This window comes from Gorilla gorilla, chromosome 14 (assembly GCF_029281585.2).
Source record: "Gorilla gorilla gorilla isolate KB3781 chromosome 14, NHGRI_mGorGor1-v2.1_pri, whole genome shotgun sequence".
In the NCBI taxonomy this organism is placed as follows: domain Eukaryota; kingdom Metazoa; phylum Chordata; class Mammalia; order Primates; family Hominidae; genus Gorilla; species Gorilla gorilla.
In genome coordinates, this window is record NC_073238.2 from 41,431,057 (window position 1) to 41,449,364 (window position 18,308).

General features: G+C 39.0%; 1 protein-coding gene and 1 long non-coding RNA gene across 3 annotated transcripts in view; one reads left to right on the forward strand and one right to left on the reverse strand.

The window, feature by feature from the left end:
* The window catches only part of USP12 (ubiquitin specific peptidase 12), a 105,937-nt gene that overhangs the window by 39,626 nt on the left and 48,003 nt on the right, over positions 1 to 18,308 (reverse strand). The window contains exons 2-3 of one of the 2 annotated variants that reach the window (XM_031001371.3): positions 10,948 to 11,028; positions 130 to 343 (exon numbers count right to left, since the gene is read on the reverse strand). In XM_031001371.3, the coding sequence (XP_030857231.1) occupies positions 130 to 343; positions 10,948 to 11,028 (295 nt within the window). Of the gene's footprint in view, positions 1 to 129; positions 344 to 10,947; positions 11,029 to 18,308 lie in introns of those variants that run through there. The other variant, XM_031001372.3, reaches the window with a different exon arrangement.
* Positions 1 to 18,308, forward strand: part of LOC134756964 (uncharacterized) — a 103,645-nt gene that overhangs the window by 25,778 nt on the left and 59,559 nt on the right. The window contains exon 2 of the long non-coding RNA XR_010130511.1: positions 4,874 to 5,058. This is a non-coding gene — a long non-coding RNA (uncharacterized lncRNA). The remainder of the gene's footprint in view (positions 1 to 4,873; positions 5,059 to 18,308) is intronic.

The window sequence follows — 18,308 nt, forward strand, 5'->3', positions numbered from 1 at the left end:
ATCATCCTTGTTTCTTCAACAGCTAACATGTTATCAGGAATACAGATGATGCTCAGTAAGTGCTGGAATTATGGCACGCTATATTTAACCTTCCTAGTATGTCATTAATACAGTGGGAAGTAGAATTACCATTTTCTTTCCGTAATCTTGTGATGAACTTCTTAGGGGGTATTACTCCAACCTTTTTCTTCTGAGTGGCTATGCTATGGAAGAGATCTGCTAAGCATGTAAGAAGGCTCTCCTTTTTCCTAGGTTGACTCTTATACGCAAGGACTTTTTCCCGAAATGGACGACAAAAATAAAGTGCTTGAAGAACTGAATTGCAGTAGCAGGTATTCCCAAACTGCAACAGAAAAAAAAAAGTTTTGTTAAATTTAGGGCAACACATTTTCAAGAGAGAAATTCCCGGTATATGGTTGAGAACAGAAAGAGATGACAATCGGTTACTACTGTTACTGTAACACTGACTGCATTATATTACACATTTTAAAATACAACTCTCAAAAATTCTTTGGAAATCACAAAAGTAAAGTTTTCTATCAGGTTCTTAGGTACATCTAAATTAAAACACACAAAAACAAAAAATAAAAAAACAAGATCCCCTGAAACGTTACATGAAAAAGTCACCAGTATGACAGTCTAGCAACCACTGAAATGCCAAGTCACAGTATTCATGATGTATTGGAAAGACATCAAATCCTTAACTATGAATTTCTCTCTTACCAGCCATGTCATTGGGGTATGTCACTACATCTTACTGAACTCTACTTCTCTCCACTCTAGTAACTGGGGCGAGACGGGGGAGGGGGCGGGTGGGGAAATAACCCTACTTTATAAAGTAAATGACACACAGTTTCATAAATATGTATTGTCTTCCTTTTCCCTTCCATTAATAAACACTGGCTCTAAAAGCTATAAAACAGCTAAAAGTCAGTCATGAAGATTTGGGGAGCACTATGAAACTATAAAAAAGGAATGAGGATAATTCTCATATTTCTACTATGGGGTGAGATCAAGTATATACAGTATTAGGTTAAAAAGGCTAGGCAGAGAAAAATGTTTAAGATTGGGTGATATCAAATGTATGTCCATAGGCCATTTGTTTATATTTTTTTTAAAAAAATGAGGAAGGATAAACAAAAAGCTAACAAAAATGTTTATAGAAGAAGAGGAAAAATAATGGAGAGATGGATGAAAATGAGACTTCTGTGAAAGAATGTTGTTATAAAACATTTACTTTGTACCGCCTATCTTTTCTAAAATAAAAAAGAAATGTCTAAAATTAAAAACAAAAATAAACAAAACCTAAATGTATATGGATTTAATGGTAGAAATAAAGAGAAATTAATTATTTCAGGTGACTTAAAGAATGTTTACCATACATGCCTAATGAGATATAGTCTAATCATTTTAAAAAACAAAAACAGCAACAACAAAAAATCTACTGGCCAGACGCAGTGGCTCACACCTGTAATCCCAGCACCTTGGGAGGCCGAGGCGGGCGGATCACTTGAGGTTAGAAGTTCGAGACCAACTTGGTCAATATGGTGAAACCCCATCTCTACTAAAAATACAAAAATTAGCCAGGCATGATGACACATGCCTGTGATTCCAACTACTCAGGAGGCTGAGTTATGAGAATCGCTTGAACCTGGGAGGCGGAGGTTGCAGTGAGCCAAGATCACACCACTGCACTCCGGCTTGGATGACAAAGTGAGACTCTGTCTCAAAAACAAACAAACAAACAAAAACAAATTTATTGATATTGTTATTTTGAAACTATTGTAGCTATATCATAGGACAAAGCAAACAAGGAATTATGTTAATACCCTTAGGAACCAAAATTTTTATTGTAAAGGAAAAAAAGATGCTATAATAAAAATCAGAAAAATAAAAGCCTTGTAAACTTCAGTTAGAAATATCAACATAAACTTACGTCTTTTTATAACTCTGAAAGTGTATGTCTGTGTGCATGCATGCATGTTTGTGTGTACGTGTTTTCAAACTCTGTCCACTGAAAAGGTGTGGCAGCAACAAGTTTCTCCTATACCCAGATTGTGTTCTCTAAACACCCTTTTCCCATCCAAAGGAACTCGGACACCTTGAAGATATGGCTGATACAAGATCTGCGATAAGAAATGTACAATGTGCCTTCTCAAAAGAAGACATTTATGCAGCCAAAAGACACATGAAAAAATGCTCATCATCACTGGCCATCAGAGAAATGCAAATCAAAACCACTATGAGATACCATCTCACACCAGTTGGAATGGCAATCATTAAAAAGTCAGGAAACAACAGGTGCTGGAGAGGATGTGGAGAAATAGGAACGCTTTTACACTGTTGGTGGGACTGTAAACTAGCTCAACCATTGTGGAAATCAGTGTGGTGATTCCTCAGGGATCTAGAACTAGAAATACCATTTGACCCAGCCATCCCATTACTGGGTATATACCCAAAGGACTACAAATCATGCTGCTATAAAGACACATGCACACGTATGTTTATTGCGGCACTATTCACAATAGCAAAGACTTGGAACCAACCCAAATGTCCAACAATGATAGACTGGATTAAGAAAATGTGGCACATATACACCATGGAATACTATGCAGCCATAAAAAATGATGAGTTCATGTCCTTTGTAGGGACATGGATGAAATTGGAAATCATCATTCTCAGTAAACTATCGCAAGGACAAAAAACCAAACACCGCATGTTCTCACTCATAGATGGGAATTGAACAATGAGAACACATGGACACAGGAAGGGGAACATCACACTCTGAGGACTGTTGTGGGGTGGGGGGAGGGGGGAGGGATAGCATTAGGAGATATACCTAATGCTAAATGACGAGTTAATGGGTGCAGCACACCAGCATGGCACATGTATACATATGTAGCTAACCTGCACATTGTGCACATGTACCCTAAAACTTAAAGCATTAAAAAAAAAAGAAATGTACAATGTGCAAGATTAGCCTGCGATATCTTAAATATAAGTGTCAACTTTAATACAAAAGGATTACTGCAATGGATCAAAACACACCAACTATACAAAAATTCATAAATTTAAAATGACATTTTAGGCCGGGTACAATGGCTCATGCCTGTAATCCCAGCAATTTGGGAGGCCAAGGCAGGTGGATCAGTTGTGGTCAGGAGTTTGAGACTAGCCTGGCCAACATGGTGAACCCCGTCTCTAACTGAAATTACAAAAATTAGCCAGGTGTGGTGGCGCGCACCTATAATCCCAGCTACTCAGGAAGCTGGGGTGGTAGAATCACTTGAACCTGGAGGCAGAGGTTGCAGTGAGCCAAGATGGTACCACTGTACTCGGGCTTGGGCAACAGAATGAGACTTTCTCCACAAAAAAAGATACGTGTGTGTGTGTGTGTGTGTATACACATAATGACATTTTTTTAAAAAGCAGCCCTCTTTAGTCTCCATTGACAATTGCAAACTAATATATAAAAGAAAAAACATTAAAGATTCATCTTGCCTTTCTTATAAGAACCATATTTCAGGGGCACTAAACAGTTGATGAAGGAAGTTTCTGTTTATAAAATAAGTCCAGTGAATAAAATCAGAAGAAATGGTTGTAAATAATGGATTAAGCAATAATTATCAATGGATGCTCAAAGCATTAGGTTAAAAGTTGATGGGGTGTTTAAAACAGAGTGAACAGACCTAAACACCCCAGCGATTTCAGCATTGCTCAAGTGAACAACTGAATATTGTGTGTCTTTTAATATATCTTACCTCCTATGAAGTATTCTTGCCTTAAGCAAAACCACTAAACTTTAATCATGTCTCTACGTGTAACTACTAATTTACAAGACAGTCAACAGTCAGGCAATGAAAGAGACAATACCACAAAGAAGGAAAAGGCCAAGTTTGAAACGGGAATAGTCTCTAGGACAGATGACCTAGTTTCTCCACAAATTGATGACTTGAAAAAAGGTTGAAAAGGACTCAAGAGACACAACAATCAAACTGCAAATGTAAATGCTGGAGTTTACTTAGAAACTGATTTACAAACCAACTATAAAAAGTCATCTTTGGCTGGGCACAGTGGCTCAAGCCTGTAATCCCAGCACTTTGGGAAGCTGAGGTGGGTGGATTAAGGTCAGGAGTTTGAGACCAGCCTGGCCAACATGGTGAAACCCCGTCTCTACTAAAAATACAAAAACTAGCCGGGCGTTTTACTCCTGTAATCCCAGCTACTCGGGAGGCTGAGACAGGAGAATCGCTGGAACACGGGAGGCTGAGGTTGCAGTGAGCCGAGATGGTGCCGCCATTGCACTCCAGCCTGGGCGACAGAGTGAGACTCTGTCTCCAAAAAAAAAAAAAAAAAGTCATCTTTGAGACAAAAGAAGATACTTGAATCAATCCAATACCACTGCATTGGATGATATTAAGAAATTGCTGACTTTGTTAGGTGTGATCATTAGATGATCATATTTTTTAAAACGTTCCTGCCACTTTGAGACATGTAATTAAACGTGTCCCATTTATGGCCAAAATGCCATGATGACTAGGATTTCCTTTTCCAGGTTAAAAAAAAAAAAAAAAAGGATAAGTGGAAGAGAAGGAAAATATTGGTAATTGTTCAAGCTAGGTTGATGGGTTCATAGTGATTCATTATATTTACCTCTCCTACTCTAGCTTTTCAAAGGAGGCGTTTAATCTTTGAGGTAAATTGTATAATCATGTCATTATGTGTCACAATCATTGCAAATAAAGGACCTAACCAGATAAGGTCATAGGGAAGTCAGACACTAGGCAGAGCCAATAATTTGAGGGGATAAAACTTAAAAGCTCTGCTATGTTCAATCTCCTAATTGTCTGAATATGTTTCTTTTTTTCCACAGAGATTAAATAAGATCCCTCTGCCCCACTGAAACAGGAGTTACCAACTTTTTGAAGAGGCTTGTGAGATCCAACCCCTCTCCAGCTGAGGACCTGAGACCTAGTGAGGACAATGACTTCTCATATCTACACTGCTAGTAGGAGACAAGCACTGGTTTCAGAAAAAAGAGGCGCTTAAGCTTAAGAGGTATGTGATTAAAGCGTACTGATATCAATGATCATAAATGTAACTACAAATACACTTCAATGAACCCTACCCAGGGGTTAAGTACAACTGAATGTTACTAAGATTAATTTACCCAGTATCCAGTATAAATCTGTCTTTAAAATTGTATTTGTACTACAATCTAATCAAGCTAACAACCAACAAATCTGGTTATATCAATTGAAGAGAAGATACAATCTCCATATTTTGGAATAGGCAACAGGGGAACTGAACAACTTCCACCGAGCAGGGAGATGAAAGCAAAAGAGATCATCTCCAAGTATACCAGAAATATTATGATAATGAGGATTGACCTATCTATAAAAAATATGAGAAGCAAATAGGATAGGCTAAAAAACTAGAGGGAGTCTCTATTTTGTAGACTACTGAAGTCAGGCTCACACTTTTGTCCAACATGACTTGCTCATCTTCTGAATATAAAGCAACAGTAATATTACAATCAATTCTCTGAGGCCTGCTATTAGTCTTCTTTTATTTACTTTCATCAATCCCATTAAAGAAAAATTAAAAGGTTGAAAATACTACTCTTTCTCCAGAATAAGCTTTCAATCTTTTTAATAATTTTGAAACTTTTCCTTCAATTTTCTTGATTTTTAATATTAACTTTCATTCAAGGTCCTAAGACCTAAAAATTATCTTTCAAGAGCAGAGCCTTCATGCAAAAGGTTTTCTGGGATGATTTTCTCTATACTCTTGTTTGTGACTGCTCAATTTCTTAAAAAACAAAAAAACATTGCGTTAGTGCTGAAATCTATGCTGTGTTATCTCAGCTGGTTTTGAAGATCAAAGGTAGGTTTAAATCAGGGAGAAGAAATTTTAAAACCTGCCACCCTACTCGAGGTCTGATCATTGATTTTTTGATTGCTTAGTGAATACAATCTCATTCTTGCTTTCAAAGAGCTTTCTCTAATGCCTTCTTCTCCAAACCTTAACAAACATCCCACCACAAATATTTTTTATATACCTACTACTAAGACCATTTTGAGGGCGCATCCCTTACACATATTTATAAATTACACGTACTATATTATGTATATTAAAAATATAAAGGAATGCAATTAAGAAAATGCACATTTCAGATTTTTGTCTTATTACACACTATTATTTTCATGAAAAATTATTAGTCTTAAGTGAGAGCAATGAGATTGAGTATATATTTTTGTAAAGGCTTTAGATTTTAAAACAGCAATTTGATAGTCTGTGATGTTCAGTTATTTGGATATGTGGTTTTAATGGCTATCAAAACTGAAAAAGATACTTTCGTAAAGATACACAGGTGCAAGGGAATGAGAGTCTCACTATCTACCTTTACTTTTTAAATCATGGTATCCAATTTGCAGTCTTATCTACCAAATTAGTTTGAATCCATTTAGGAAATGCCTGCCTTGAGAGCCCCACAGCACAGTAATGAAGCACATAGGATCTGAAACCAAACTGTCTAGGTTCAAGTCTGGTTCCACTATCTGACCTTGGGAAATTACTAAACTGTTGTTTACCAGTTTCTTCATCTGCAAAAAGGGGGTAATACAGCACCTACCTCTTAGAATTTCTTAAATAATTAAATGAATCATCACATAAAACACTCAGAACAATTCCTGGCCCTTCATCATTTCATAGCTACTTTTTTTTTTTTTCCTGAGACAGGGTCTTACTGTCACCCAGGCTGGGATGCAGTGGTATGATCATGGCTCATTGCAGCCTCAACCTCCTGGGCTCAAGATCCTCCCACCTCAGTCTGTGGAGTAACTGGGACCTCAGGCACTCAGGTATGCAAAATGCTCCCAGCATTTTTTTTTTTTTAAGAGACAGGGTCTCACTCTGTTGCCCAGGTTGGTCTCAGATTTCTGGGCTCAAAGCAATCCTCTCGTCTTGGCCTCCCAAAGTGCTGGGATTAAAAGCATGAGCCACTGTGGCCAGCCAATAATAACTTTTAAAACAACCTTTTAAGTTAACCAAAATTCAATCATATAATTCTCTAAAACTATATTTAAATTATAATAGATCTGCCACAGCAGAAACAAATAAGAGAGATGATGCCATCAACCCTTTGACATCATGGCACTTGAAATAACATACAACCATATCATATACAGATAGAGTATAGGCACCAGTCTCTTCCATATGTTAAGGATAATGCTTAGTCTACCATTTTTAGATAAAAATAAACATCACAAATGCTAATATTTTCTTCCTGTTCCCAATGGATCATCTTACACACTTCATTTGGAGACTACTAGTTTTAACCACCATAATGTCAATAGCATTACTTTGTTTAAATACTGAGGCTAGGCACAACGGCTCATGCCTGTAATCCCAGCACTTTGGGAGGCTGAGGCAGGAGGATCGCTTGAGACCAGGGATTCAACACCAGCATGGGCGATATAGTGAGACCCCATCTCTACAAAAACCTTAAAAAATTAGCTGAGCATGGTGGTGTGCACCTCTGGTCCCAGCTACTCAGGAGGTAAAGGCAGGAGGACGGCTTGAGCCAGGGAGGTGAAGCTGCAGTGAGCCAGGGAGGTAAAACTGCAGTGAGCCATGATCACTCACTGCACTCCAGCCTGGGTGACAGAGCAAGACCCTTTCTCAAAACAAAAACAAAAACAAAAAAACAAACAAACAAAAAACCCAGACAAATAACAAATAAAAATGTTGAAAAGGAACCGTTTTTGAAGAAGCACAACTTCCTCCCCGTCCCCCATGCTGGGCTTGGGTGATGGTGCCTGTTCTGTGAACATGCTAAGATGTTCTAAGGGAATGCCCTCTTCCACCAACCAGTTCTTGTTTAGGTGACCATATTTTAGAACACTGTATTTCCACATCCCCCTACCCACCACTCTTCTTACTCCAGCAGAGTAGACCAGACATTCAGTACCTCACCCAGAAGTCATCTTTTCATACTCCAGTGGACGTCAGTTCCTCACCCTACGTTCTTACTCCACTGCCCCATGCTTCCTTGTAGGAACTGCTTTCTCTTCTCTATGCAAATTACTGTCGTGTTATCAATCAAAGCCCTTTTACAGCCCCTAAAACAGGGTTGGACGCTTGGTACAGTCTAGGCAGAGGACCTGGGCCACAGCTCTTTCCCCAGGTTTGATATGGATATTTTCTGGACTCTCCAACAACGTAAACCTCAAGTAACCTATGGGCATCAGATGAGGAGAAACTGAATGAGAATGAAATCAATGCAAAAGAAAAGAGAACCAAGAGACATTTGCCTAATGAACTTTATAACCCAAAAATGGAAAGTTTCATTTTTATTTATTTCTATAATGGACCCTGCTCCAACTAATGACTAGTAGCAATTCAGGTTAAATAGCTTTTTATATGACAGATTAGAAATGCAATCATAATTTTATAATAAAGATTCTGAAGGGCAAGCACATTTCTTTTTTTATTATTTTTAAAACAAACAACCTAAAACCTTAGAAGACAGGAAAAGCATATTTCACAGTACCCTCACAAATGGACTTACTGAGGCCAGGCTACTTGTGTGTTGAGGCCTACCTGTATTAGAAAATTAATAAAGAACCATACAATAAAACAATGGAAAAAAAAGCTATTCAAAAAAATGCACAGACTATATTACAAGTAAGAAAGATACACTAAATTGTGGTTTAAATCACTCTCTATCAGCTCTACTAAAATAAGTACTAACCAGCTACAATATAAAAGGAAAAAAGGCAATTTATCAGGTTAAAACAACTTGTTATCTAAGAATTTTGCTGACTATGTAAACAGCTGGCCTGTAAGTGGGATACTTTACAGCAAAAGAAAGCTTCCAAAGGCTCCTTTCCCCATCCAAAGGTCCTCAAGCCACACTAGTATTTCTCCTCTCTACTTCCAATAATATCAGGAATAGCATTGTATCTACAGGAGATAAGCTGAGAGGAAATCCTCATTCTATGTATTATACAAATTATAGTGACAGGGTAATTAAGAGTAAGCTGCCATAAGAGCCATTATCTGTGACAATATTCTTCTGAGACAAAAATATCTGCAACTGAAAGTAACAGAAAACAGGTTGTCATTAAAGCACTAAGAACAACTACTCTGTTTAATTTTCTGCTAGGTTAATCTGTGGGTATTTTCCTCCTCTCCATTAAAAAAAAAAAAAAAACTTGAGCAATATAGCAAGATCCCATCTCTACAAATAAATTTTTTAAAAATTAGACAGGCATGGTGGTGTGTGCCTGTGGTCCCAGCTACTCAGGAGGCTAAGGCAGGATTGCCTGAGCCCAGGAGGTGAAGGCTGCAGTGAGCTGTGATCGCACCACCACACTCCAGCCTGCTGCATGGAATTAACCACTCTAGTAGCTCTGCTGCATCTACTCTGACCACAGTTTTATTTCTGAGTATAATTCACAATGTTCACCAACCTTTAATAGTTGGAGCTGTGGCCCCTGTAGATATGTTAATTTTATATATAATAACAAGACACAGAGACCAGAAGCTTATATTTCTACTCATCAAATGAATCTCTCCAGGGGATAAAGACAAAGCGTCCTCTGATGGTCTCTTAGTACGTTTATTCTCTCCTGCTTGTCTTAATTTTATTGTTGAGAATTCTAACTGAAATGCTGTTTTTTAAATTAGAATATAAGGCTAAATTCCAGAAAAAAATAAGTGAGAGGAGTAATGAGTAGCCTGTTCTGGAGAGAGAGAAAGGTAGGGGAGTGCTGATTCTTTGCTATAGGTTTTATGTATAGTGCACAGAGACATTCCCAAAGCACAGGGAATCACACACATCACTTCAACCGCTTTCCTCAAATCCATGAGAAACCCATCTCATATGTCCTATGTAGGGACTAATATTTAGAGTCCACCAATCTGTTCAATATAACTTACTGTGTTACCTATTTTATCAATATATGCGTTTTAAAACACCTGCCATGGATTCACCTAATAGTACAGTACAACAGTATAAAATAAACTACCACAACAATTATATAGCACAAGTTTGTGATACTCCCCAGTGACTCAGAACACATAACATTCAGGTAAAACTTCTCAAATTTTCCCAAAGTTTTAAAAACGTGTAATTACTACAATTACCTCCATAAGAACTGGGATGTGCTTTTTCCCCACATTTCACACTTTTATATCTCTAGCACTGGTACAATGAGAGAAGTAAATTGTCAAATACCCCACAGATACATGGAGGCATTTGCACAGCTAAATGTATACTTGTACATTTGTACCATTTAATCAAGTAAATCATTCTCAAAGAATCAAGAGATCACTTAGACTAGGCTATATATTAATACTAAATTTTGGCTATGAGAAATTTCTGACAAAATAGGGATGATCAGATTGACAAGTTAGAAACTATCTATCTCCAAGATTTTAAGATGTCAGGCAACTGGCTGGGTGTGGTGGCTCACGCCTCTAATCCCAGCACTTTAGGAGGCCGAGGCGGGCGGATCATGATGTCAGGAGATCGAGACCATCCTGGCTAACACGGTGAAACGCTGTCTCTACTAAAAATACAAAAAATTAGTCAGGCATGGTGGCAGGCGCCTGTAGTCCCAGCTACTCGGGAGGCTGAGGCAGAAGAATGGCGTGAACCCGGGAGGCAGAGGTTGCAGTGAGCCGAGATCGCGCCACTGCACTCCAGCCTGGGCGACAGAGCAAGACGCTGTCTCAAAACAAACAAACAAACAAAAAAGATGTCAGGCAACTTTGTTTCCCTTCCCTTAAAGATCATTTCAAAATTCCCAATCAAGTCTCTTGGCATTTAATTCTATTAATAGAAAACAACAATTTTCCTTTAATAACTTATGGAATGCATTCATCGTTTTTAAAACTGCTTCCAAACATGATTCTAAAAGCATATCAATGGATACTTACATTGACTAATCCAAAATAGTGCTCATTGACCGGAAACTGTTCTGGACCAATCTCTTTCTCTAATGCCGAAGCATTGGCGCCCTATAAAATGAAAAACAAAAATCTTAGTATTTATAGTAGTCATGCACCACATAATGACACTTCAGTCAGACAGGCAGCAACATGATGGTCCTATCAGATTACGATGGAGCTGCCCTACACAGGTGCGTCTTTATCCTTTACACCGTATTTTTAGCTGTACCTTTCTTACGTTTAGATATGTTCAGATGCACACTTATTCCTGTGTTACGATTGCCTAGAAAATACAGGAACATGCTGTATAGGTTTGTGGCCTTCGAGCAACAGGCTCTACCATCTAGCCTAGGTGTGCAGTAGGCTCTACCACCTGGGTTTATGTAAGAACGCTCTGATGTTCGCATGCACAATGACGAAACGGCCTAACGATACATTTCTCACACCATATCCCCATTGTTACACATGATTGTATTTTCATAATATTGTCACAATTACACAGGTGTTACAGAGACACCCTGTAAAAAAAACTATCTGTGATCCCTATTGCTATCTAACACAAAGAAAAGAAAAAGGAGAAAAGAAAGAATGATATTGAAGAGTAAAGGCTTTTGATAATGACTAAAAATTGGTTTATAGGAACTTTCTTCTCACAGAACCAAAGCCTGGATCAAGGAATTACATTCATAACATGTTCTTTTTTTCTAAGTAATGAATGAAATTTCCTGCTGTATCATGTACTCTAACAGGAGTGTAATCTGATAGCACACATCTCTGAGAGCTGAAGTTCTGTGAAACTAAATATAAATATGCACATGCTCAGTGGCCTAGGAATTCTGAAGTATAAACCTGAAATTCTTACACAGAACTGAAGTTGACAAGAATGTTTACTGCAGTATCATTTACGATTGCAGCTGACAGCAGTCTAGATGGTCCATTGTTGGGGAAATAGATACGTAAAATGTGACAGCATACTACATAGTAGAGCCAGAATAAATAAACTAGGTTTACACACAGAAACATGAGTATCTCAAAAACACAATGTTAAATGAAAAAAAGAAAAATTAGATTAACATAAAACACCAACGTGTATGTGGTGTGTGTGTGTGTTTAATAGCACATGGAAAGCAGACTGAAGAACGTATATTAAATATACTATATACCTGAGTGAGTGCTGGAAGAGGGATGGACCATGGAATTGGGAATGGGGCAAAGGAGAAAAAACAAAATTCAAGAAACAAGGACCTCGCACAGACAATCATAGCGCGTCACAGTTTCAAGAATGTGATCAACTCAATTCTGTGCACCTGTGGTCCCCAAAGACCACGTGAAAGGGAGGGGGAGAAATGTGGCCCTGAGCACCATGGTGGGTGATGACACACAAGCAAATACAACTAAATAGATTCTAAAATGTAGTTTGAAAGGGAAATAAAAGCAATTCTGTTAATATAACTCTGAATATGCTTACCTTGAAAATTCCCAGGAAAACATACTAGATAAATATAACTGACAGGACATTGCTCAAAAAATACCAAAATGTCACAGTGAAGAGCTGCAGGGACAACATGCCTCTTCAGCTACACTGGGCATATGGTCAGCAACGCACCAGTACTCAGAATCCCACACCTGCTGCTTCCTTTCCGCATGAGACTCCTAAACCTGGGAAGCCCAGAACCTTTGTTAGACATGCGTCTTCAATTTCCTGACAGCTCTAGGCTGAAAAGGGGACTGATAAAGGCACATGGTGAGTTGGCAGTCAAGTTCCACCAAAACAAGACGTTTCTTCTATTATCTTCCAGCCAACCAGCACTTCTATGTACATGATTCTGTCTTTATTTTTTTGACTTGGGAATCAATTTTAAGTTTTATATAAAACCTTGATACCATCACTAGTTAATAGATATCATTTATTTCTAAATTTGGATAGCAATATGCATAACAATACCAAATTCAATCATTACAGCAACTTCACAATCCACTAAAAATTGATGGGAATATTGCAAGCCCTACTACCCCCTCACCCTGCCAACTCAAGTACTTTGTCACAAAAGTCCCTGACATATGTTGAAAATAACCAACAAACCCAGGTTTTTACCACCTGTTGTAAAAATTCAAACTGATACTGGCTTATTCAAATGAGTATAATCCTTTCCCCCCACCAAAACAGAAGAAAAGGTGCCATCAACCAAAATACAACCTCAAATACTTACCCATCTAGAACAATAAAATACCAGTGCATACACCTTAGGAAGGCATTTCTGGCCTTTAAGACACACTAAGAACAAGGTAACAGGTGAAGGTTATCTCTCTACTGTTAGCCAAATCACATGCCACTCGCCTTGTATTCTAACCACCCCACAACCTGTCACCATATGTACCACGTACTTTCATGCCTGCTTAGTAACCTCTTCTCCCACTCCCTTGTCCTCACAGTAGTTTCAACTATGGGTCAGGTATTGTCTCTCTCTGCCTCAGTTTCCCAACTGTTAAAGAAAAATGTTAGCAACTACTTTATAGGGTGACTATAACAGAATTTTAACTTTTCTAAGGCAGCTGGTGGCGCCTGGCACACAAGCAGGTGTCCAATAAATGTTGGTCCTCTTCTTACCCTTCCCTTCAAACAAAAAGAAAATAAACTAGTCACAGTAATACATCTTTTCTGCTCCGTGCAAAAGCTAAGAAATGACAAGAGAAAAATCAGAAGACAAAACAAGACAGCTATAATATAAAAAAATAGATACTCTCCTTAGTTTGGCAGACAAGAGCCAATTCCATGAAGCGGCCCCCAGAGGTATCATCACTGTACTCCCCCACACAGCCTAACAACAAAGCAGAACCATAATCCAATTCAGAAGTCTGAGGACAGCAGGCCAAGAGGAGTAAGGTGGAAAGAGCTGTAGATCATCATCGTTTAACCTTTCTGGATTTAAGAATCTTCACTTGCAAAATAAAAGGGTCAGAATCCTCAGTGATTTTCAACACTCCCGGTTCCAAATTTATCTGTTGGGTTTTCAAGTAAGCCTTTACATGAACTAAGATTTTCATGGCTAAAACTATTCAGAAAATTAAAAAATTATGTGATTTCTAAAATCCCTTCTCACTCAACATTCTATCGTTTCCAATCACTTTCATGAATGCTTCTGAAGACATTACTGTTTTAACACAAAACTCCAGGGAAGTCTAAGACAACCAATATATGCCAAGCCCACAATTCAACAGCTTGAAGAATGACAGTTAGGACAGACTGACGGTAGCAGATCGAAATGAGAAGTACAAAGAAAGAAGAGCACTCACCTTATTACAGTTCTAAAGTAAGGCATAGCACCATAAACTATGCCTTCCTGTGGTAATGACACTGCGCAGCAGATTCTGCAGATGCAGGAGAAGCATGCTTATTGCATGCATTCAAGGTTTTCCTCAACAGAAATGATCAGGGTACACTCCTCGCTCTAGCCTAACGCTAACTAAAAAGGCAAAAGATTATACTAAGCAATTGGTTTCTGCTAAGTTGTTTTTAAATTTAACAGTGTTTTCAACACCAAAGTTAGATATAACTGGTGAAAAACCAACTGGAAAGTCAAAATTTTGCTGTACGATTGTTACCATCTTTAAGACATTCCTGAAGGATTTTGTTGAAGGCTGACAAATTCCATTACATCACATAATGGTCACATAATCACCCAAAAATTTAAAGTGAGCCTAGAAAAAGTAAACATTCAATAATAATAGCTCCATTCCCACATTTGAGAAGTACGACCCTATCAAAACTAACAATAGCTTTTATGAAATCAGTGATTCTTTACTGGGATAAAGAGAAGGCATGATGGTGAGTTAAGTTCTGCTCCAGGCCAGGCACAGTGGCTCACGCCTGTAATCCCAACACTTTGAGACGATGAGGCAGGTGGATCTCCTGAGATCAGGAGTTCGAGACCAGCCTGGCCAACATGGTGAAACCCCATCTCTATTAAAAATACAAAAAATTAGTCAGGCGTGGTCGTGGGCGCCTGTAATTCCAGCTTTTCAGGAGGCTGAGGCTGCAGTGAGTCAAGATCGCGCCACTGCACTCCAGCCTAGGCAACAAGAGCAAATCTCCATCTAAAAAAAAAGAAGTTCTGCTCTGGGGCCTTCATAGGTATCAGAATTAATTTATTTTTGTCTGAGCACATGACATACACAAATGGAAGAAGACTTTTTTTCTGACTTCTGTCCCCATTTTTGTAACTTAGGCAAAAGATTAGACTTAGTACCCTTACTATAGAATTCATCATGAAGAAGTAATGAGATACTCAGGCCCTTCTGATGAAAACAACCAAAAGATGGGTGAAATTTAAAAAATAATAATTACCTGAGCTAGTGATAAAATAATCTGCAGAAATCAAAAAACAAAGTGATGGGGGAACTACGAGAGATAAGCAAACACCAAAGACTTCCCACTGCTGGTATTTCCTGACCCTAGTGACCTTTAAATTCTCTTCTAACAGCTGAATGGAATGGTATGCAGGAAACAGATGCTAAAACTTAGGGTCCACTCAAGACAGGGAGGACAACAGGAGAGATGGCATGAAGCCGAGATCTCTAAAGGGATTCTCTTCAATGTATAAGGGAACCAGTAATAATCCCATACCACAAGAAACAGCAAGATAACTTGCTTGACTTGTCCTTGGCACTTAGGAGTAGAGACAGGAAGAAAGAAGAAACATCTTCCCAAAATTCATAACCATAACTAGGCCCCCGTAAAAGTCTATGACCCAAATTTCCACTAACTATGTGATCTTAAAAAAAAAAAAAAAAACCTCAGTAGAGAATTCAAAGAAATCCTAAATTGAGAGTGCCCTCCTTCCACCTCTTCCACTCCACAAAAGGCAGAATTACAAATTCACTCTGGAATGAGATAAATTCAATCCACCCACGAAGAATTCCTACAAATACAAGCCAAGAGATTTGAGTTCATAAGTCAAAAATTACAAAAACACACAGGAAAAGAAAGCCCCATGAATAAGAGCCCCATGAAGAAATGCAGACAGCAGAATGAAACTCAAGAAGATATTAAGCCAGGCGTGGTGGCTCATGCCTGTAATCCCAGCACTTTGGGAGGCCGAGGCAGGTGGATCACGATGTCAGGAGATTGAGACCATCCTGGCTAACACGGTGAAACCCCGTCTCTACTAAAAATACAAAAAATGAGGTGGGCGTGGTGGTGGGCACCTGTAGTCCCAGCTACTCAGGAGGCTGAAGCAGGAGAATGGCACGAACCTGGGAGGCAGAGCTTGCAGTGAGCCGAGCTCATGCCACTGCACTCCAGCCTGGGAGACAGAGCGAGACTCCGTCTCAAAAAAAAAATTAAATACCAGAATTAACAGACACAGGATGTAAAACAAATGTCTCATATGTGTCAAGAAATGGCAATGAATTGATTATAAGAACAAAGATGAGACTCTAAGCAGACTTTTAAAAAGAACTAAATACAACTTCAAAATATAAAAGTTGCAAAAGCTGAAGTAAAAACTCAATGGTGTGGCCAGGCATGGTGGCTCGTGCCTGTAATCCCAGCACTTTGGGGAGGCTAAGGCAGGTAGACTCAGGAGTTCAAGACCAACCTGGGCAACATGGCGAAACCCCGTGATATGGTTTGGCTCTGTGTCCCCACACAAATCTCATCTTGAATTGTACTTCCATAGGAACCTGATAAGAAATAATTTGAATCTTCGGGGTGGTTCCCCCATACTGTTCTCGTGGTAGTGAATACATTTCATGAGATCTGGTTTTATCAGAGGTTTCTGTTTTTGCATCTTTCTCTTGCCATCGCCCTGTAAGAAGTGCCTTTCACCTCCTCCCATGATTCTGAGCGCTCCCCAGCCATGTGGAACTGTAAGTCCAACTAAAACTCTTTCTCTTCACGGTCTTGGGTACATCTTTATCGGCAGTGTGGAAACGGACTAATACACCCCATCTTTACCGAAAATACAAAAAACTAGCCAGGCATGGTGGCACGCACCTGTAGTCCCAACTACTCAGGAGACTGAGATGCAAGGTTCACATGAGCCTGGGAAGTGGAAGCTGCAGTGAGCCGGGAGTGTGCCACTACACCCCAGCTTGGATGACAGAGTGAGACCCCATCTCAAAATAAATAAATAAATAAATACATAAATATTTAAATAAAAAAATTTTAATGGGTGTGCTTAAGAACTAAACAAGGTTAATATCAGATAGTACTCTTTAGCCAATATTCTTGTCAATGTAAGGTTATTAACGAAAACTCAAGTTTCGTTAAAAACAGGAAACATGTGGCCAGGCGCTGTGGCTCATGTCTGTAATCCCAGCACTTTGGGAGGCCGAGGCGGGCAGATTAAGAGGTCAGGAGATTGAGACCATCCTGGCTAACACGGTGAAACCCCGTCTCTACTAAAAATACAAAAAAATTAGCCAGGCCTGGTGGTGGGCGCCTGTAATCCCAGCTACTTGGGAGGCTGAGGCAGGAGAATGGCGTGAAACTGGGAGGCGGAGCTTGCAGTGAGCCGAGATCGCACCACTGCACTCCAGCCTGGATGACAGAGTGAGACTCCATCTCAAAAAAAAAAAAAAGAAATATTTTACAGAGAAGATTTCATGGGAGAATGGATTCATTACAGAACTGCTGTAGAGAGACCATGGTATACTACAAGTATCATTGAACTAGCAAAGCTACAGACTTGAGTCTGGTCTTGGCCATGACATTAAATTATAAATGACCTGTGACAAATCATTCTCTCCAGACCTCAGTTTCCTCAGATGTAAAACTTCTGTCTATAGTACATTCCATCCCCACATTTTTAGCAACATATGAATTTATCAGCTCTTCCAATTTCATTAAAACATTAAATATACAATGTTGGATAGTCTATTAAAAGTCAAACATTAAAGTCCTGAATGAGTTAGGAAATAGCATCATATCCTCAACAATAGCCATCCAGTACTAAGAATTTGTAGGCTGATATAGTTTGGCTGTGTCCCCACCCAAATCTCATCTTGAATTATAGCTCTCATAATTCCCACGTGTCGTGGCAGAGACCCAGTAGGAGGTAACTGAATCACAGGCATGGGTCTTCCCATGCTCTTCTTGTGACAGTGAATAAGTCTCATGAGATCTGATGGTTTCACAAAGGGCAGTTCCCCTGCACACGCTCTCTTGCCTGCTGCCATGTAAGACATGCCTTTGCTGATCTTCTGCATTCCACTATGATTTTGAGGCCTCCCCAGCCATGTGGAAATGAGAGTCCATTAAACCTCTTTTTCTTTATAAATTACCCAGTCTCAGGTATTTCTTCACAACAGTATGAAAATGGACTAATACACAGGCAATGGGGCAAGTA